This window comes from Penicillium bovifimosum (genome assembly GCF_028826915.1).
Source record: "Penicillium bovifimosum strain IBT 22155 chromosome Unknown utg000002l_segment0_segment0, whole genome shotgun sequence".
NCBI lineage: Eukaryota > Fungi > Ascomycota > Eurotiomycetes > Eurotiales > Aspergillaceae > Penicillium > Penicillium bovifimosum.
Genome location: NW_026622711.1, coordinates 926,181 through 947,062, shown reverse-complemented (window position 1 = coordinate 947,062; position 20,882 = coordinate 926,181). Strand labels below are relative to the sequence as shown.

The 20,882-nt window shown below is 49.8% G+C and overlaps 8 protein-coding genes across 8 annotated transcripts; 4 read left to right on the top strand and 4 right to left on the bottom strand.

The window, feature by feature from the left end:
• Window positions 1–467: 467 nt before the first annotated feature.
• On the bottom strand, window positions 468–1,272 carry N7515_001553 (Eukaryotic translation initiation factor eIF-5A; the record flags this gene model as incomplete). The annotated part of the gene is made up of 4 exons (XM_056662297.1): window positions 1,225–1,272; window positions 783–1,049; window positions 597–729; window positions 468–538 (listed from the first exon to the last, which is right to left on the bottom strand). Exons 1-4 carry the CDS (start codon window positions 1,237–1,239, stop codon window positions 468–470), a joined length of 486 nt encoding a protein of 161 aa, XP_056524410.1. The 5' UTR covers window positions 1,240–1,272.
• A 302-nt stretch (window positions 1,273–1,574) lies between these two features.
• Window positions 1,575–3,807, top strand: N7515_001552 (putative GARP complex subunit (Sac2); the record flags this gene model as incomplete). The annotated part of the gene is made up of 5 exons (XM_056662296.1): window positions 1,575–2,450; window positions 2,501–2,795; window positions 2,845–3,629; window positions 3,678–3,713; window positions 3,769–3,807. 5 exons carry the CDS (start codon window positions 1,575–1,577, stop codon window positions 3,805–3,807), a joined length of 2,031 nt encoding a protein of 676 aa, XP_056524409.1.
• A 129-nt stretch (window positions 3,808–3,936) lies between these two features.
• On the bottom strand, window positions 3,937–5,604 carry N7515_001551 (flavin-containing monooxygenase; the record flags this gene model as incomplete). The annotated part of the gene is made up of 2 exons (XM_056662295.1): window positions 3,937–4,065; window positions 4,120–5,604. The coding sequence occupies 2 exons, from the start codon at window positions 5,602–5,604 to the stop codon at window positions 3,937–3,939; spliced, it is 1,614 nt and encodes a 537-aa protein (XP_056524408.1).
• Window positions 5,605–6,437: 833 nt separating this feature from the next.
• On the bottom strand, window positions 6,438–8,516 carry N7515_001550 (uncharacterized protein; the record flags this gene model as incomplete). The annotated part of the gene is made up of 1 exon (XM_056662294.1): window positions 6,438–8,516. One exon carries the CDS (start codon window positions 8,514–8,516, stop codon window positions 6,438–6,440), a length of 2,079 nt encoding a protein of 692 aa, XP_056524407.1.
• A 462-nt stretch (window positions 8,517–8,978) lies between these two features.
• On the top strand, window positions 8,979–9,818 carry N7515_001549 (uncharacterized protein; the record flags this gene model as incomplete). Its single annotated transcript, XM_056662293.1, has 1 exon — window positions 8,979–9,818. The coding sequence occupies one exon, from the start codon at window positions 8,979–8,981 to the stop codon at window positions 9,816–9,818; it is 840 nt and encodes a 279-aa protein (XP_056524406.1).
• Window positions 9,819–11,164: 1,346 nt separating this feature from the next.
• Window positions 11,165–12,477, top strand: N7515_001548 (zinc-dependent alcohol dehydrogenase family protein; the record flags this gene model as incomplete). The annotated part of the gene is made up of 5 exons (XM_056662292.1): window positions 11,165–11,272; window positions 11,336–11,404; window positions 11,476–11,692; window positions 11,756–12,214; window positions 12,284–12,477. The coding sequence occupies 5 exons, from the start codon at window positions 11,165–11,167 to the stop codon at window positions 12,475–12,477; spliced, it is 1,047 nt and encodes a 348-aa protein (XP_056524405.1).
• Window positions 12,478–13,465: 988 nt separating this feature from the next.
• On the bottom strand, window positions 13,466–14,462 carry N7515_001547 (uncharacterized protein; the record flags this gene model as incomplete). The annotated part of the gene is made up of 5 exons (XM_056662291.1): window positions 13,466–13,629; window positions 13,686–13,869; window positions 13,933–14,040; window positions 14,105–14,263; window positions 14,439–14,462. 5 exons carry the CDS (start codon window positions 14,460–14,462, stop codon window positions 13,466–13,468), a joined length of 639 nt encoding a protein of 212 aa, XP_056524404.1.
• A 1,698-nt stretch (window positions 14,463–16,160) lies between these two features.
• Window positions 16,161–17,048, top strand: N7515_001546 (uncharacterized protein; the record flags this gene model as incomplete). Its single annotated transcript, XM_056662290.1, has 2 exons — window positions 16,161–16,534; window positions 16,607–17,048. 2 exons carry the CDS (start codon window positions 16,161–16,163, stop codon window positions 17,046–17,048), a joined length of 816 nt encoding a protein of 271 aa, XP_056524403.1.
• Window positions 17,049–20,882: the final 3,834 nt, after the last annotated feature.

Genomic DNA, 20,882 nt, shown 5'->3' with positions numbered 1-20,882 from the left:
TATACCTTATGAATAAAAAATAAAAACTTTTATCTCGAGGTCGCGGCTATATTCGTTGCTTTCCGAGGTCCAAGTTTGGTCTCTCGATTCCAGTTGGAACACCTATCGAGGCCACGACGTCGAGCACCTACTTACCAGGCTACCACTACCAGGTCATCAAGTTACTACTAGCTAGGATCGGCAAAGGAACATCAAATGGTCAAGCAAGGTGTAATATTTATTCATTCGTCACACTATCATAAGACGCTGAGACTCAGAACTGTTCGGACAACACATACCATGCCAACCAAAGCAATTCTCGGTCCAGCCCACATCCAAAGTTATATGGGGGACGGCTTGAAGCGATGGGCATAATCGTTCAAGGAATCGTAACCTCCATTGAACCATGAAATCCGAATTTTGGGGGGTTTTTAGCCCTTGGGGAACATAAAGGTTGGCATAACAGGTAATAAATCCAGGTATTAGATTTAACCAGACTTGGGAGCCTCCTTGCACTCCATAGCGGCCTCCTCGCCCATGGCAGTGAGGACGACGATGTCTGATAATAATGTTAGTGTGGTTCCCGAATATATAAGTAAGCAATGGCGTAGACTTACTGCACTCCTTCTCCTCGACGTGGAACATCTGCTTGATCTTCTCACCAACCTCGTTGTCGGGGACCTTGACATCATCCTTGGTGTCACCGGCGTCGGTCATCAGGGACATGAAGCCATCCTCGGTGATATCGAGCTATTACTCGTTAGTCGTACATTCTCATAATCACTTCATTCAGAGAAACTCACGAGCTGGTACTCCTTGCGGGTGACGTTGGGGACATCCATGTTGTGGGTGGAGGGGGAGAGATCCTCGAGCTTCTTGCCGGTGAAGATATCGGTAGCGATAAGGTGAACCTTAGCGTGACCGTGCTTGCCAGTCTTGGAGGTAGACATGTCAATGATCTTGCAGGGACGGTTCTTGATCACAACGTGGCCGTTCTTGCGCAGAGCAGAACACTGCATGGGGTAGGTGAGCGAAGCTCCGGCATCAGCCGACTCGAAAGTGACATCGTGCTATTGACATGTTAGTTCAGCGTTCAATAGTGACAAAAGTGGGGGTTTTTAAAGCCCAGTATGGTCTCGTGCCCTTCGAGAAGAGAAGGAGGGGAGCCGCATGCGGGGCTGGGACAGAAGTCCAGCGCAAGACAGCGATTTGGGGGATCTCGAATTTGACAAATAAATCACGTACCTCCTCGGCAGACATGGTGAATAGGATGTAGAGGGGGTTAGGAAGGGGATGTGGTTAAAAGTTTGAGGGAGGGGAAAAAGAAGAGAAGAGGAGAGAGAAAATCAAACGACTAAAATCTGTCGTGGGCGGCGACCCTGGGGCGGGGTCTCTTTGCTGGAATATGATTGGTTAATGACCTTGTTAGGTTTAGTGGATTGGAGTGTCCGAGTGTCCTGAAAGCAACCTGGTCCAACTAACAAACAGCTCAAGGCAGGTACTTTGGTCTTTGTTTTCTCCCCCTCCCAACTATAAGCCTGCACTTTTTTTAATTTATTGGCTGTGCATTCCCATGCTGTTCATCTCCTTACACAATGTGGCGCGACCGCATTTCAGCCCAGTCAACTCCCTCCGGAGCAAATAACCGCAACCTATCTCCTCTACCGCGACGATCATCCTCTCAATTATCCCCAGGCCCATATAATACCAGACCTCCGACGTCCAGAAGCTCATCGGCTTCTTTACTAGTCACTCCGAATGACTCTACAACCTCCTTACCAGGAACTGCAAAAACGATCAATGGCTCTCCATTGAAGCAAACGAGCATTCAACGACCTCGACCTTCCAATGTCCCTGATCCGCTGGAAGTCCTACATGGGATTATCGGAAAGGAAACACAGGTAGATAAGAATGTACCGCAGTTCTTGTCGGCGCAGGAGCGACCCGGGCAATTGGTGGAAACCATTCACTTTGATGGGTTGAGTCTCGAGGAATTTCTTGAGAAGGAGGACCCAACCCCAAGGAGGAAGACCCGCGAAAGCGATGTGAATGCACAAACCGTGCAGCAATTTGAACAAGAACGCGATAAGTTCCAAGAGCTACACACGTCAATCACTGGATGTGATGAGGTATCCCAATCGGTTGAGCTATACTTGAATGACTTTCAAAATGAATTGGGTGCTGTGTCGGCAGAGATTGAAACTTTGCAAGCCCGCTCAACACAACTGAATGCAATGCTAGCGAATAGACGCAACGTGGAACGATTGCTGGGACCCGCGGTAGAGGAAATCAGCATCTCCCCAAAGGCCGTGCGCACCATTGTTGAAGGCCCAATAGATGAGAACTGGGTGCGGGCGCTAAACGAGATCGATTCTCGAAGCACCAATATCGAAGCCAAGGCCGCTGCTTCCGCCAATGGCTACAAAGCAATTGAGGATGTACGGCCACTTCTAGTCGATGTAAAGGACAAAGTGAGTGTGCACTTTCCGAGATATCTAGGACAACTCTGACGTTTCGGCAGGCAATCGAAAGAATCAGAGACTACCTGGTGTCGCAGATTCGTGCTATGCGATCCCCAAATATCAACTCGCAGATTATCCAACAACAGCGACTGGTGAAGTACAAAGATCTATACAGTTACCTCTTCAAGGCCCACCCAAAGCTGGCCGGAGAAATTTCACAGGCATACATCAACACAATGCGTTGGTATTACACCTCTCATTTCACCCGCTACCTTCAGGCACTCGACAAGGTCAAGGTCTATCCTCCTGACCGCAACGAGGTCCTCGGAGGAGATCCATCCACACATCGATCAGGTAAGAGCATCTCGGACTGTTGGCTGCGCCCTTATACTGATTGTTGTAGGGAACATGATTCCTGGCGGCCGAGCCGGCTCTGCTGCGCATGACCCTTTTTCTCTCGGTCGACGAATCGATATCCTCCGAACTGGCAATATTCAGGCCTTATCTTCATATCTGGCCGAAGAAGACAACACCTACCATGGCATCGAAGTCCCGTTCCGAAACTTCAATGTCGCCTTGGTGGACAATGTGTGCGCCGAGTACTCCTTCTTGACCGAGTTTTTCTCTCCCAAGACATTCCACGAAATCTCTCGCAACGCCTTGGAAATCTTCCAGCAGGTCTTCAGTCTAGGCCAGAACCAGGCCAAGAAGCTAATTGAGCACACCACTGATTCCCTCGGAGTCTTGATGTGTGTGCGTCTCAACCAACATTCGGCCTTCGAGCTTCAGCGCCGCAAGGTGCCAGTCGCGGACTCGTATGTCAATGGAATCAACATGCAGCTCTGGCCTCGATTCCAGGTCATCATGGATCATCATGGCGAGTCGCTCAAGCGTGTCGGTTCGAACACTGGGCGCAGCGCTGTCTCCGCCCTTTCGATTGCTGGGGGAGACGACCTAAAGCAGTCCTCAGCACCACACTTCTTGGCTCAGCGGTTCGGCCAGCTGTTACACGGAATCCTTGTTCTCAGCAGCGATGCGGGTGATGACGAGCCGGTATCCAACAGTTTGGCCCGGTTGACTGCCGAATTTGATTCTCTTCTGATCAAATTGAGTCGCAACGGCACGGACGCAAAGCGAAGAGAGCGGTTCCTCTTCAACAATTATTCATTGATTTTAACCATAATTAGTGTAAGGTGTTTTCCTCCGAGCCTGCAAGATATATGCTAACCAAAAAAGGATACCCAAGGAAAGTTAGCGATTGAGCAGAAGGAGGTAAGCATGCACATCTCGCCCCTTTCGAAGATTCCGTGGCTAACACCAATTGCAGCATTTGGAAGAGATGCTCAAGAACAGCAGCAAGCGGTAGAAAGCATGCATATCCCGGAAGAACAACATATTGCATTAGATATCCTTTTGAACATAAAGATTCCAATTGAACCGGATACGATGTTCTCACAACGAGTATGATATTCTGAATATATTCACCATCCAAAACCTAAGAGAGATCAAATTCCGCAAAACCGCCTTCCCTCGACTTCTCCAGCGCCTTATAATAATTCGGCACACCACCCAAGTAAATAAGCGGCTCCCTCACCTTCCCAGGAATATTCGTCCCCATATACCACTAAGCACGGTCAGCAAAATCCTCAAACAGTCCAGAGAATCATCCAAAACTCACCGAGTCAGTCCCAGGCAACAAAGAAGCATAAGCAAACTTCCTCACCAACTCAACCCAAGCATCCTCCTCCTCCCCCCTAGCCCCAATACACCTCAACCCCTTCTCCCTCATATAATCCATAACCCCAATAACGAAATCCCCCTGATACTCCGCACAAGTCGGCCCATTACACAACGCCGTCGGCGCCTGAGGCCCATACGTATAGAACATATTCGGGAACCCAGAAACGGCCATACCGAGGTAAGTCTTAGTTCCATTCTTCCACTTATCGGATAAAGACTGACCGTCCTTCCCCGTGATATCGATCTGCAGTAGACCGCCGGTCAAGGCGTCGAAGCCAGTAGCGCAGACGATGTAGTCGAGCTCCCATTCTTTCTCGGAGGTGCGGATGCCGGATTCCGTGACTTCGACGATGGGGGTGCTTTTCACGTCGACGAGCTTTACGTTGGGCTGGTTGAAGATTTCGTAGAAGCCGTTTTCCAGCGAGACGCGCTTGCAGCCGAAGCTGTGGGGTTGGATGGTTGGGGCTAGGAGTTCGTGGAGGGAGGCGTCGTTGATGCGGGAGCGGACTTTGGCTTTCCAGAAGTCGTAGGCTTCTTTGTTTGCTGCTTTGTCGAAGAGCATGTCCTCGTAGTTGGCGAGGTAGTAGTGGAAGTCGCCGTGGTCCCAGAGGGCTTGGTAGACCTTTTGGCGTTCTTCTGGGGTGTCGCTGAAGGTTGAGCGGGGGGTGAAGTTGAAGTTGAAGCCGGCGAAGCTGTCGCGGCGGCCGGCGAAGAGAGCTGGGTAGGTCTCTCGGGGAGGTGGTTGGTCTTTTCCTGTGTAGTTGACTTGTTTCATTGGGAGGGCAAGGTTGGGTGTTCGTTGGAAGAGGACGAATTCCTCGGCTACTTTGCTGAGTTCTTGGGAGAGTTGGAGGCCTGTTGCGCCGGTGCCAATGACGGCGACTTTCTTGCCGCGGAGGTCTGGTTCCTCCTTTGGCCAGAAGGAAGGGTGAACCCATGTGCCCTTGAACTTCTCGATGCCCTTCCAGTCTGGCGTGTGTCGCTTTGCTGAAAAGCCAATGTTGAGAAGGAAGTAGCGGGCGTGGTAGACTTTGCCGGTCTTGCTGGTTATGTGCCACATGTTGATTTGTTCGTGGAAGACGGCCTTGGAGATGAATGTGTTGAATTCGGTGTCTTTTCGGAGATCCCATTTGTCGGCTACGTAGGCGAAGTATTCTCGTAGCTCTTCGCTACCCGGGAAGCGTTGCTTCCATGTCCAGTCTTTCCAGAGGCTGGGGTCAGAGAACTCGTAGTGTGGAACGGTGCTGTCGACTCGTGCGCCAGGGTATCGGTTCCAGTACCAGACACCTCCGAAGTCTGATGCGAAATCAACGAGCTTGACGTTGTAGCCACGATCACGGAGGTTCTTGAGTTGGTAGACGCCGCCAAAGCCTGCGCCTACAATCAGGGCATCTAGAACTACCTCATTTTCGATGGAACCCATGGTGCCCGATAATCTGGCTTCGAACGGGTATATAGATGATAAGAGCGACTGTCAGTATAGATAATGATTGGTAGTTTGTTGGATGTAGGTAGGGAAATATCCTGGCGAATGGTGATTTATATAGACACCGAATCTCGGTTCTGCTACCCCAGGATCTGAGTCCCCCGCAAGATCAGCTTCCGAAAGAGGCTTGCGGGGTGCTCTATGAGATCCACCTGGCACCTGTCAATGGAGATCATCGCATTTTGCGTGTATATCCAAGTAGGATTGGATGGTCTCCTTCGGACTTGGCGAATGACTTGGCGGATGAGGCGGCCATCGGAAGTCAGGGCTTCGGGGTACTGATTTCGGATGCCGAAGTACATTTCCGTCGGACTTCCCTCGTTTTTTGAGGTTTTATCCAGGTTTGTAACATTATTTCCGTGGGATTTCAGAAATCAAGTGGGCCTCAGGACTGCCAGGAGTATGTTCAGGGAGCCAACAGAACCCTGTCCTGCCCCCATCACACCCTTCCCCATTTATAAAGAATTCTTGGCGGGATAATAATCAGTTGCGGATTGAGTAGCTTTCTCAGTGGTCACTTGAAATGAATGAGGAACCTGGCAGAATTAGTCAGGTTGAATCTAGGGTTAATAGACAGTTCCAATGGGTTGGAGGTGAGTGCGGTAGACATATGATTCATGGCAACCATCATACTCTTTGGAACTTTAAAAGTACCTCCAGTGACGTGTGATTACATGGTGGGTTGCGAGTGCTTCATAACCTCGTTCCAATAGACAGTATGCAGGCTTGTAGTGTACATATAAACAGTATTGTTGACAAGCACGAGTATATCACGCCCAGGCAAACGCAGGCTCCCCCGCCCCAAATTCAGCCCCGAAGACAGCATCGGAAGGCTCACTATCGAACAGCTGACTCCATATCACACTGTTCTCCTCAAGCCGAAGGTCTCCATCAAACCCCGAAAACTGCAGTCCAAAATCTCCACCTTCGGAGCAAGCATGTTCTCCCGACGGCAGACTTTGTAGGGAAAGCTGCGAAGAATGCAGTGGCCAAGGCTCGCTATAGCACGCTTTAATATCGCCAAAGAGGCTCTCGGCGAGCACTCTTTGACGATCCAGTCGACGATCCCGCCGCCTTTTCACATGCTCCTCGCACACATTGCGCAAATCGCGAACGATCCGCAGACTCCATCTTGCCATGGTGTCATTGAATTGGAAGCGATTCAGTAACTTTTCAGCTAATCCCATTGCATGGTTGAGAGGGAATAGGTGGTCCAGGTCTGCAAAATACCCTGTTCCAAGCACGAGTGCCGCATTCAATATCGAGTTGATGATATAGGGTAAACGTTTGGGGATTCCGTCCTCGCGAAGGAAGCCCTCCAGGAGATTGATGGTAAGCACGGCTGAGTTTACTGAAGCATGAGCTAGCAGCGTATCGGGCTCTTGCTTTGGCGAGGCGAATGCGTTCTCGCCACTTGACGAGAGTGTGTTGGTATCCCGAGCGATATGTTTCCGCACCAATTCTATCAAATACGGTCGTGTCGCCAGGATGATGCTCCAGTAATATGCTTCCTTGAGATGACAGAGACCGATGTTCGGTGTTCTGTCTCCATCTTGATGTTCTTCTGTGGATATCCGATCAACCCGCAGACCTTCTCGGAAATGAGAAGCCCATTCCCTATGATGCTGGCTGACATGTTCTAACACAGTAGGAGAAACTTCCTGCTGATTGTAGATCCCACCGAGAATTTTTTCAAATATACAGCACAGATCGGCGGAAGCTGAATACTCCTGCTGTGACATGGCGTCCCGAGTCTCCGTGGTGGACGGCTGCTGCCCAAGATATATGCTCAGGAAAAGATCCAACACCCGCAAAACCTTCCAAATCCGCTCGCGGTGGGAGTTCTCCTCCGCCGAAAACAGCGTCGAAATATCGGGGCGATGAATCCCTAAGGAGTGTGCAGTCCGAATGGCCACGCCAAGATGCATAATTGCTGCATTGGGCCGTGTCGCGTTGAGCAAATACATCGCAATCAGCGAATATATTTGTATTGTGGAAACCTTTGTGACTTCCAGAAATCGCGTTGACGCCAGATACCGCGCATACGTAAAATATGCATCGGCTTGTGAATCGCGATCTTCGGGTCCACACTGAGCCCCGATGGCAAGGACGAGGAAATTAATGCAAGTACTAGCGTCAACAGAAGCAGCCCTTCCTAACCAGGAAATAATCTCCGCGGTGAGCTCTTCGTATCCGAAGAGATCAAACACGCAACTTGTGGCGCTCGTATACCACTCTAGATAATAACGGGCATCCGCCACCGAGGGCCGTTGGGGCTCCACACTTGCTGTATCCCAGTTGACTGTTATGTCAGGGTCTTCATCGACAAGGTCGTTTTGGGGAGGCTCTTCGGTGAATTGGCACGGCCCGAGCGCGCTATAAACGACCTTTCGGATGCACTGCAGCATGGACAGATTTGCCGAGGGACCGAGGAACATATATGCTCCCTGGCGATCACGAACCAAACAAGATGTGAGAGACACCGTGGAACCCATTGGGTTCTCGAGTGGCAAGGAAGCTGATAGATGTCTGGAGATCGTTGGAGACGGAGAGTGCAATTGAGGGATTGGTGCGGGCTGGGTCCCCACAAGTTCAGACTCGTACGTAGCAGTAGGCACATCGTTTTCGTCGATATCGAGATGAGCTTCGGGAAGAACAAGATCGTTGTTTTGCGGCAGTTGAGGCGGATAGACGGAAGGCCGCCGTCGACATTCACTCGCGACTTTCCGCGTACAACATCTGCCGCAGGGCTGGAGCCCATCGCATCTTTCCTTCCGCCGTCTGCAAGTCTCACAGGCTTTCTGACGACGGGAATGAGGTGGTTTTATTATGGAGGCAGGTGGTGGCATGGCTGTCTTGTCTTGCATCACGACAATACACAGTACGGGGTTGAAAATGAAGCCAGACCTGGGGGCCCCGGAATCCGGATAGAAGCCCTTAGCCCGGAGTGCGGGGCTGAAGTCCCCACAGTCCACTGTCTCTCATCCTGTTAAAGGCAGATTCCAAGGCTCTTCGGGCAAAAATGGGAATACTACTAATCAACTCTTAGAGGGAAAAAATGTCACAGGCATCATGAGCCGAGACGTGATCGTTACAAGCGCATACGATAATTTCAATCAATCCCGACGGAAAAAGGACCGGTTATCGGTATCGTAGGGTCCAGTGGTCCCACAATCTGTAATATACGATTGGGATCACGTGAGGATTCCTAGCAGCCGATTCGGCGATTCGTGTTTGCGAGCAACCCAAGGTGTTTTGGGGGCTGCCCCTTTGTCGCTCTGGTTGACTGGCGGGTTGTAAAGCTTCTAAGGATGCCGACTCCGCCAATCCCCAATCAGCAATTGGAGTTACTGGAGAGTAGGGAGACCTACGAAGACTCCAATGAAGGCTTCCAGTTTGCAGGTACCCTGATTGTGTATCAGCTAAATGGCTTTTTGTATCATGCGATGCTGAAAGGTCGTTACTCTTCTCCGATTCTCAATGCAGAGGATCTTATGAATGTGAAGCAAATCCCCGCCTCGGCCTACAACCCCAAATTTCCTGTCGGATTTACCGCAGCTCCTGAAATGCTGCCCAATGGCTGTTATGTCAAAAAACCTCGATTGATCAGTTACGATTTGATTAGCGAAGGGCCTCGACCGAATTCGATTGCGGAGGATGTCCTTAAAGAAGCAATGGTTTACGAACTCTTGAAGATGCACCCACATCCCAACATTGCTACCTATCTAGGTTGTCAAGTTTCTGACGGCGCAATCACGGGTCTTTGCCTCGAGAAGTACCCGCGCACGCTAATGAAAGAGGTCAACCCAGGCGCCCTCATGAAAAGAGCACTTAGAAACACGCGGGAAGCGAGGGAAAATTATAGCCGTGTTCTCACGGGCATTGACAGTGGCATCCGGCATCTTCACTCGCTGGGATTAGTTCATAACGACATCAATCCAAGCAATATAATGATCGACGGTGATAGAGCAATCATCATCGATTTCGGGTCTTGCCGGAAGATAGGGGAAAGCCTCAAAGATGTCGGCCGTACTTATGAATGGTACGATGGAGAAGTGCAGCAGTCTCTTCCTGAGAATGACTTGAAGGCCTTGGAGGAGATTCGCATTTGGCTTGGTGTTGGTTCATCAGAATTTCAATTTGAAGTCTAATACTTTCTATGTACATATAATCTCCAAAGCCATATCATTGTCTACGCTCATGTACTTCTGTTTAACTCGTTCTATCTGCCCACAAACTATATCAAGGCAGATCCAAAGTAAGAGGCTCAGTAGGTCCTTGGATTATATACAGCAAATAACCACGAAATCAGAGCTAACAAGTCATCCAGACTCCCAGCCAACAGTTCAATCCCTTGCCATAGTCAATGAACGCAAGCTGCTGACTGCTATTGCGTCGAGTCCACATAAGATCAACCCAGACCGCACCGAGAAAGCCACCCCACTCAATCTGGGGTAAAATAATCCCACAGTCCCAACCCCAATAACGCAGCTGCAGGTGCATATCTGTGTGTGACAAATATGCACCTACGTATTCCATCAAACCCCTCCACCATAGGCGATATCATCCCAGGAAACTATCTCACCAACCGGGAGTCACGTACAGCCCAGCTGCAGCCGGCTAATTCCCTCGAGCGGTCAAGAAGTGTCCAGCACACCTCGATGCATCGAATTGTGCGCCTCATTCGACAGCTCTGATACCTTCCCCTGCGGATTCCTATATTAAGGTATCGAGTGTGTGGCTGGAGAGGTCGGCTTGGAGATGCTTTCTTGCGATTGGCGGCTGCGGTACGGCGGGGAAGGGAGCGGTGAGGAGGGAGGTTGAGGCATTGGTAGGCATTGGGACTTTCGTTTTTCTTTTGCTTTTGTACGTTTGGTTAGCTGTTGGGTTGAGATTTTCATTTTGGTGTTTTGTTAGAATCGATATGGGTTTGATTGGGGACATTGATCTTGTCCAGGGCCCAGGGGTCTGGTGAAATGGTTAACAATGGAGACGATAGTTGAATCTATTCATCTGAGGTTCAAGTGGTAAACTCAATTGAAGGAGTCGTCGTAGCATGGAGGTCACATGAAAATCAAGGCCACTAGATCTAGATCCATGTCTGTTGAATGCCCAAATGAATGCACCTAGTAGCGCGGGTTGTTCCCACTTCGACCTCACCTGGCGTGTAAGCCCAACCCTCAATTGCATCGGAACATGGGGCAGTAGAAGATAGCGAAAGATAGATCATAGAACATACTAGATCAATCTCTGGTATCAGTGGGGTCAACGAGAATGACGATCTCGACCCACCTTGTAGTGCTAGTGTGAGACTCCGCTTGTATACTTCGTCTCAGAGAGCATGGACAGCGCATGAAGGCGCTGTGAGGCGGGAAAAGTCAGAGTTTCCCCTCTTTTTGCAGCTATTTATACTGCTTATCTTGCTTCTTCCTCTTCTCCCAAAAAGTCACCTCTTCCCTCTTCTCTATTCCCCACACAATCCCACCCGCCTTCCACCATGACCGTCTCAATTCCCAAGACCATGCGTGCTTTGCAGTACTCAAAGCCCAAGGAGCACAAGATTGTTGAGGTTCCTGTGCCTGAGCTGCGTGAGAATGATGTCCTGGTACGAACCCGTTGGTCAATCGATCAGAAACCGGGTCCACTAACCAGACACTCGAATGTATAGATCAAGGTCAAGGCCTGCGGTGTTTGTGGTACTGATCTGCACATCCACGAAGGTGAATTCATTGCAAAGGTATGTTATTGCATGTCCCGCTTCATCCCATTTTCAAATATCCATTCAGCCTCATACTAATGAATCCATAGTTCCCTCTCATCCCCGGCCACGAGACCGTCGGTGTAGTCGCCGCCATAGGGTCCAAGGTCAAGGACTTCCAGATCGGCGAGCGAGTCGTCGCTGATAACTCCGAGCTGTGCGGGACCTGCTTCTACTGCCGCCGAGGCGACGAGCTGTTCTGTGAGCACTTCGAGGCCCACGGTGTCACGATGAATGGCGGTTTCGCTGAGTACTGCGCCTATCCCGGTAAGTGCAAAGCTGTTTCAAAACACAACAAGCTCTCAATACTGATTCAGATCATCCATGCAGCCGGCCGAGTCTTTAAGATCAAGAACCTTTCCGACGTGGACGCAACCCTCCTCGAGCCCGCTTCCTGTGCCGCCCACGGTCTAGACAAGATCGCCCCCAAGATGGGCTCGTCCGTGCTGATCTTCGGTGCTGGTCCCACTGGCCTGGTGTTGGCCCAGATGCTCCGCCAGAATGGTGGTTGCAATGTTGTCGTCGTTGCTCCCCAGGGTCTGAAGATGGAGTTGGCGAAGAAGCTCGGTGCCGGTGATAAGTATGTTGAGCTGTCGCGCGAGAAGCCGCAGGCTCAGTTTGACGCACTCAAGGCTGAGAACCCCTATGGATTTGATATCGTCGTTGAGGCGACTGGTAGCCAGAAGATCCTTGAGGACTCGATCCACTATGTTCGTCGGGGTGGTAAACTTGTTGTGTACGGCGTGTACTCGAATGAGACTCGGGTTTCGTGGCCACCAGCTAAGATCTGTGAGTTTTTGCTCTTTTCTTCTTTTCTTTTGTTCCTGGGTTTTGAGGTTCTTCGCTAATACCTTGCAGTCGGTGATGAGATTACTATTCTCGGCAGCTTCTCTGAAACATACAAGTTCCCTGCTGCTGTTGATTACCTTGACTCCGGCAAGGTCAAAGTCGAGGGAATTGTCAATAAGGTGTACAGGATTGAGCAATGGGAGGAATGCCTTGAGGCGATGCGCAACAAGTCTGCCATTAAGGCTGCCATTGTGTTCGATTAGATTCGGGGATTCCATGACTTTCATGACTTATGGTAAGAATGCTTTGAACTGTTTCATAGAGGATTCAAAGTAGAATTGACTCTTTGAAACTGAAGTTGCGTATTGGATCCTGAGCCACTGAGGACCTTGAGCCCTGCTAGACTATGTAGTATGTACTAAACCACCAAGGTACTGGTACTAATTGATGCCGTCCCTGGCCGCTTTACTGCCGACATCGTTGGTAAAGATGGGCGGTATTCTAGAATGTAGAGGGGCTATTGGATGATGCGTGGATGAACTGTGTGGATCTGGTATCATTGACTAGAGACTCAAAAGTAGTGGACTGAGAAGGAGAGAAGGAGAGAAGGAGCAAGAGGGACGCAAAGGGGAGGAATGCCATCTAACAAGGGGAGGTTTGTGAAGGCCCTGCATACAATTACTCCCAGGGGCGGTATGGATGACTGGTGGGCCTATCTGCCACGGAATATAGGTGTATCATGTATGGCCTAAAGAGCATGCGGTTGACTTGATGCTAAGCATATGGCATGGCTGAATTGCTATTGACATGTGAAAAAACATTGAGGAACAAGACAATCCAAGACATGACAATATGGGGTTCACAGTGGGTGAGATGATCATCTCCGATGAAGAGGGCTACGCTCGTAATCCGAAGGATTTCAGTTACTATACAAATTGAAGCCCCGCATCGAGCGACTGACTAAGGTCCCAGGGCTGGTAATTCTCGGAGATGACTGGGATGGTCATATGACACGAGAGTGTGACCCCCTTCCTTGGCTAGGTAGATGCCAACGCCCAACGGGCAAATAATCCGTTGCGCAAAGTGTGCGGCACGACATACGGTGGCCGGCCCAGGTCGCCCCGCCTATATCATCCCCTGGGTGCTCACTGCCCTCATCCTCTTCGTCGAGTCCGAAGACGAAAGTTTCACGCATGGGGTAGGGTCCTACGAGCCTTTGGCGCAGCCTTTTTTATCTGCGGCGGAAGCTGCTTAAACTCTGACAGCTTCACCCTTTGGTACTTGGGGTCCTTCCATGCCCATTGTATCCCAAAAGGCTACAATCTGCTTCCAGTCTCCCTCCGATTGCTCCGGGTTTGGGACGGCATCGATGTCGCAGTGGAGCTTCATCTGTGTCGCAAGATTGGCCCAAACACCTAGATGAAGAGATGGTGAGTAGAAATTTTATAAGAACATCCAGGCTTGTACGTACTGCGCACAAAATGTTGTCCCATCCTCGAGGTTCGATGCCAGTCAAGGAGGTCGGCCATCCATCGGAAGACGTGCACAAAGTCTTCGATGCTGAAGTTGTCAAAGAAATGACGAAACAGAGCGTTGGGCTCGACGATATGCCTGAGGTTGACCTCGCTGGTCTCGATCGCTCGGACTATGTACTCCTGCGAGGACAATGATGATTAGTGGACGAGGCAATAGTATTTTTAGGTATGGAAGGCTCTTACACGCAGGCGCTCAAGTGTGCGCGATTTCCAGTTGCGAGTCCCACTGCCAATATCCTGACACCAGAGAGTGCCCATGTGCATGGCAATTTGGATCCGGATCCGACCAGACTTTGCAAATTAGCTGGTGAGATTTATCCGTCGCAGTGAACCATCTAAAAAAGTGCCACCTGACCAGCTCTTCAAGCCGCGCACGAGCTGGGAGGACTTCACCCCGGACAACCTCGGTATTTGGCGCTCTACCCACGCATTTGGTTGTGAGTAGGTTGCTGATCGGGTCACCGACGAGAGCCGTGGAGAAAAGAGGGTTGAAGGCCACAGGTTTTCCCTTGAGCTAATGAGCTTGAGATAGTATAGATTCGAGAAAGGTAGAGATAGGAGAGCCGTAATTATTGGATATGTGGAGGAGAGAAGAGTTGGAAGACGAGAGAGAGTCAAACCAGCAGGTATTTATAGGTGAGAAAGGAACCCAAACAGGAGGTCTTAATCAAGGTCCCAGCAAACCTCACCACATAGCAAACCTGAGTCACCATGTGACATGAAATAGGTGTATGACTTTGTGATTGGAGGTAGATCGCACATGTTAAGAACATCAGGATCAGAGCTAACTCTTAAAAGAAGGTATCAGTCCTCAGCCCGTACTGAAAGGAAGTAAAACGACACGTTCAGCGAACCAGGAACTGGATCCTTGATAATGACTGCACTGGAGGACGAACATGAATCAAACATCATGACGCATTTTTAGTAGCAACAGCAACCGTAAGGAAGAGACTCTTGAAAGAATAGGCCTATTAGTGTGGAGGTTACGCCAAAGATCAGCTTTCCCACTATCATTGCTCTATCACATAGATCCAACAATTCAACAAGTCCACCAAGTCAAGCTCTTAATGGGCCTGCTCTCTGCCTCTTGGTGCATATTTAGGCCTTTGCACTACCTGATAAATACTGGTGATCCCCATGTTTCGTACACGTAGGTAAGGTTGTGGTCCTTATTGAAAAGGGAAGGAACCATCCACGCTCCTTCTCTTCCAAGAAGAACTCATCACCTGATTCAACTTCAGCCAAAGGTCACATACTTTGTTCTTCCTACGGATGCTCTATTTCTGGATCGCCGAGGTGGTTTCGTCTGCGGATACCTTCTCTTCATGTCCCTTTCTTTCGGTGCCTCTACTCTCAGGAGATCTGTGCCTACATCACAAACTTTGAGTAGCTCAATCGATTCAGAATTTATTTCATTTGCTATTACAGTGTATTGACTTTAGACCACTCAATTCCGCTTTAATGACTGCATATCTTGATTTCCAGGCTTGTCACTAAGTAGAACCATTTTAAAAAGGAACTCATTGCCTGTCCTTCCCACACATGCGTCAAACAATCCAGGCCACCCAAAACCTACACTCCTACTTTGACATCGCTGCGTCGTTGAACAGACCTATAGTAGAATTCACAACGGATATTGCGTGGGGCAAGGCAAACACCAGATCAGACGTGGCACGTGTGGCAGTGGGATCATTGGGGCAATTCGTAGGGATACATAGCCTTGCCAGTTGGCGGATAGTTTGCCAGTTGGCGGGAGGCTTACCAGTTGGCTGGAAGCTCAATGTCAACCGACACAGGATGCCAAACGTGTGTTATGCCAATGAGGTTTCTCTGCTGTAGTTTCATTGCGACTTCTTCGCTCGAATCTCGACTGACATTTGCCATATTCCAGGTGTGGTCTTCAGAAAATTCGGGTAAAGAGCTGAGGGGCATGGAAAGTGTTGACCGTTCGAATGTACCGGGGCTGATGACTATATATCTGACCCGATTGTGGTCCTGTGGATTCAAATCCGGTATTCGCTGTCATCCCTACTCAATACCTCCATCGAGAGTACCTTGGGAGGAGAAGACATGTGATTCGTCTGGGCAAAGGCCACTGTGAATCTGGGGGCAGCCAACCCAGGAAGATTGGGAGGTATCTATCTTCCACGAAGGAGTGAATAGACCCGAGGAAGGTCAAAGTAGCCCTCGAGTCGTGCAAATGTAATGGCGTACGAGAATTTGCCCGGAAAGAGGAAATGTGTCAAAGGAAAAGTATGGCCGATACCCCCAGTGAAGCATGAGTGGAAGTAAACGGGGTCGTCCGTGCCACTATGCCCATAACCCACTCCAACCTCCGCCCGCAGCTCCACCCCAAAAGCGTCGCCACAAAACTTCAAGCTTGCAACCCCCAACATCCACCTCAACACACAATGGTCAAACCCCTAACATTCAAAGGCGACAAGCCTAAAAAACGCAAGATCCGCACCGAACCCACCGAACCTCAAGCCTCAAAATCCCGCAAAACAGCCACCTCCCCAGAACCCGAAGAGCCTTCCCCAGACGACCAAAGCTGGGTCTCCGCCGACGCCCCAAGCGACATCTCCGGGCCCGTCGTCATAGTCCTCCCCTCCGACGACCCATCCTGTATAGCAAGCGACCCGAACGGCCAAGTCTTCGCCAGCAAGCTCGAGAACCTCGTTGACAACGACCCGGCCACCGCGGAGCCGCACGATGTGCGCCAGGTCTGGGTAGCGTCGCGGGTTGCCGGGACGGAGTCGTTTAGTTTCAAGGGGCATCATGGGAAGTGAGTGGCTGTATTCGGAATTTTTTCAATTTTTTCTCGAAAGCTCAAGCTAATTAACCCACTTTCTATTAGGTACCTCTCCTCCGATTCACATGGTCTCCTTAGTGCTACCGCGTCGGCGGTCAGCCACTACGAATCCTTTCTCATTATTCCGTCGCCGGAGGTTTCTGGGACATTCTCGCTGCAAACGCATGGCGGAGATGGCGAGCTGTTCGTCTGCGTGAAGGAGAATAGTAAGGCTACGGCTGGTGTTGAAATTCGGGGGGATGCGGACTCGATTTCGTTCGAGACGACTGTGCGCGTGCGCATGCAGGCGCGGTTCAAGCCGAAGCTACGGGCTACTAAGGAGAGTAAGGCTTATGAGAAGATTAGTAAGAAGGAGTTGGAGGGGATGGTTGGGAGGGGGTTGACTGATGATGAGGTTAAGAGGTTGAGGAAAGGGAGGAAGGAGGGGAATTTCCATGAGGTATTGCTGGATGTGAAGGTTAGCGGGAAACATGATAAGTGGGCTTGAGTGGGTTTGTTCCATCGTTCGAGTTGCAGAGGTTGGAATTTGATTGATCTCATAACCAATCTGGGAGCTGAAATCTTTGTTGTTGGCGAACGATCCATCGACGAAGAGCTTCGCAGTGAACAGGTTCATCGCGACGTATTCCTCGATGGATCATTCGCGAACAACAAAGATTTCAGCTCTCAGATTGAGTATGAGATCATCCTCAAATTTAGTAGAGAACCACGGGCCCCGCCGCCCCAGTACCGACCCAAGAGGAGATATTCAATATCAAGCGTGAGTCATGCCTGAAGGAGCCCAGTTTCTGTGCATGCTGCTAACAAGCTGTCCACGCAGGCATCGAGATTGCGGAGGATGAACCCATGCATGAAATATTTGTTCCATTTGACGATGCAGAGCCAACTCTGAGGCCTCGGAGTATCGGGAAGCACCGAAGACACCGCACCCATTATCACTAGGTGGCCAGGATTCTGTTGCTTATGTACAATAGAGCAGGTTGATATATGATCTTCTATGAATTTACTACTCATGGCTACTCCCACGGTCCCACCCATTCCCTTCCCCCAGGTAAAACTCCACGTCGGTTTCAGCTGTAGGCTCTATATCAGATCAGGGTCACTCTTCATGCATACGGCATGTATGATTCTCATCTCTTGCAGAAAGCATTCAGCTACTACCTACTTCTTCGATTGTCGGTTTTCGTATCATATATGTATAGTTGGTCCAATACTGACACAATATCGAAGATAGTCCTACTCGATCTACATTGAAGGGATAGGCGAACTCTTGAGCATCAGCTGTGTATTGAGAGATACATCCCCGAGAGGCACTCATCCAACATCTGGTTCTTTTCATCTTTGTTCGTCTCGGCTTTCTCTTCTCCTTGGAAATCGAACACGCCAATAAAAACAATAAGGAAATAAAAAATAAACTTCAATGTACGCAGTATGCAGCGTAACGGAGACTCAAAAAGAACCATGCCAAAGTACACAGTAAATGGTTCGTCGTTCACGAATCACGTAGGTTGAAGGGCCCTTCTCCCTCCTGAAATCATATAGACTTCACGTATCGACGTTTTGGTGGTACGCGTATTCTGACGGTCGTCATGTAACTCACAAGGAAGTTGCCGTAGACATCAGATGGGTTTGCTCGATTGCCTCGGATGTTCACCTTGGATACTTGGATATGGAGCCTGGGCTCCTCCGTCTGGTGTTCTCGGGCTCTCGCGTAGTGGTTGCTCATGGTAGTCGTGCGTCCATTGTAGTAGTGCGTTGTTTGTTCGTGAACCGTCGTTGTCGTCGATCATATCGCCGGCGAGAGACCCGGTGACTATATAATCTTTCTCTTCACTTGTGGTGTTCATTCCTCTTTGCCCATCTCCAACGTCCCTCATCACCCATCTGATCCTCTTCATCGATCTTCTCTCTCTCATATCTCTGCTCTGTCGTTACCTGTTCCCGTTTTCACCTGTTGTTTCCAGCAACATCTGACCCGCCAGCTGTTTCTCGGCACTCAGTCTCTTCTCTTCTCTTGCGCTGTATCCACAGCAACTGTGCTTCATCCAAAACAACTGTTCTGACGCTCACCTTCCCCGGTTGTAACATTTTATCCAATTTGCCAACCACTTGGTAAGTCGAAGCATCCATCCATTCATCACCACCCTGGTGTCTCGTAGCAGCACACTCTAATTATAACATTCCTGATAGTGCTTTCCTACCTGCAAGATGGCCGACACCAACTTGGCTCGTGTTGCGAGGGAAGACGCGATGGAGAACGAAGAGAACCTTACTCACCTTCCCGTGGACTCAAACGGGGTTGAGCTATCCGCGCACGAGATCCGAGAGATCATGATATCCGGTGACAAAAAGAGGATGAAAGAGAATCGGGATATTTTTTACGTAACTGGCATCACTGCCTGGACCGTTCGAACACCTCATTGGAATATTGCCTTGGCCACCGACCCTCAAGGCAATCGCTTCCTATCCGATGAGGTTCTAGATCGGGCTCTCCCAAAGTGGAGATTAATCCTCAATGGAGAGAAAGTTCGTACCCCGACATACCAGACGTCTGGACAAGCTTTGCGTGAGTGGCTGGCTGCCGAGCGGCAGAAGGCGCGTCGTCTCGGCAAGCCTTGGCCCCAGGTTCAACCATCTCCCCCGTTGCGGTGTCCGCGTCGAGTCCGAAGACAGCAGGCCCAGATAGAACATCATCGGCTGTTTCCCCTCGCATTCCCTCTGGTGGTCATGCCCACACGTCTTCTTTTGGAGAGACGGAGAAAACACGTTTTTTTCGAGAGGTACTGGCGGAAGTCAAACAGACAAGGAGGAAGGCCGAAGAACTTATTCGGCGCATGACAGAAAATTCTCCGCAGACAGACCTTGTGATGTCAGAACAAGTGCATGGACCCGCTTGCCAATTCCAGCCGGCGCAGCCCTTCTACATGCCGCGATATCCTACAGAGGTTCAGCAACTTCCACCGACGTCTGATGCAGATTACCTGACGGCACCAGAGCCCATGCAACAAACGCAAGGTCACCCGTTCCAGGACCTCCCACCTGCCCCTGCGGATGCAGACTGGGAGCAATGGATGGTCTTCCCGGAAGACAATTGAGCTTGTTTCTCTGATAAAACCAAAAAAATCAACAAAAAAAAAAACCTCCGCCAGCAACATGTTCATGTATGATTCAGAAAATTAACAAAAAAAGACGGAACAAGACGCAACAAAGCCAACTGCTGGATGAGTGGTTGAGCATGTGTCGAGGCACCGCTGTCAAGAGTTCTATCACTTGTTAGAGTACGGATCATATTGTGAATAAGATATTGTTTGAGTATGTAACACACTACTTTTCGTAGTCACTTCATAATGCAGATATGACTGGTTCCTTTGACGGTTGTACACATCTGTATGCGCACATCCGCGCCACTCATATCAAGTAGACAAACCAAAAGGGCACAAGTTACTTCCTCAGGTATTCCCTGCCTCAGACGGATAGCCCAGGCTGAGGCCTCTGATACTTACATCCTACCACAGTAGTTAAGGGTTGTAGGATAAGCGGTTGCCGCTCATAGCAGTGACTACTGTAACTAGTGTCTAGTACAGTCACAATGAGGTAATCTTCCACAACTAGTTACCTAGAGCACAGACCATAAGCGAGAGTTGCGATGGACGTCATCCCGTTACGCTACCACAGGAAGGCACCCAAAGCGAAACTACCCCGAGCGATTACAGTACTATCCCCTGGTCTGTTGAACTCTAAATTGATACTAGAAAAATTTAGCGTCCTTTTTCTGCCGCCAATGACACGCTCCCTTTACTTAGGATAAGATGGAGGGGTTTGAGCTACTCCTGATTTGGATATTAGCGGCGAACTAACTGACCAATAGTTAGCATGGTGATTTTACAAAATACGCTAAAGCTTTCTAGTATCAATTAGAGTTCAACAGACTAGGGGATAAAAAGATAGAGCTTTCCTATTTCGGTTTAGCTCCCGAGTCAGAAGAGCCAGAAGTGGGGTCAGGTGGGGTTAGTGGCCGCGGCCTAAGGAATTGAACTGCCAAGCCACCTTTTATTCTTCCACAGCGGACTGGCCGACCGCAGAGTCTCCAGCTCATCTAAATTGAACATTGATCCCTCATCAAAGTTGGACCCCAGGTCCCCAGGTCGATGTATAGATAGACTTACCCACATCGAAACCAGTTGGCTCGAATATGGGAGGCACTCGTCATTCAGACAAAGTACTCAAATACATTTCTACCTCACCACCTTCATCCTCCGGGATTACTCGCGCTAAAGGACACATTGACACGTTCCCTTCCTGTCAAACTTATTGATTCTTT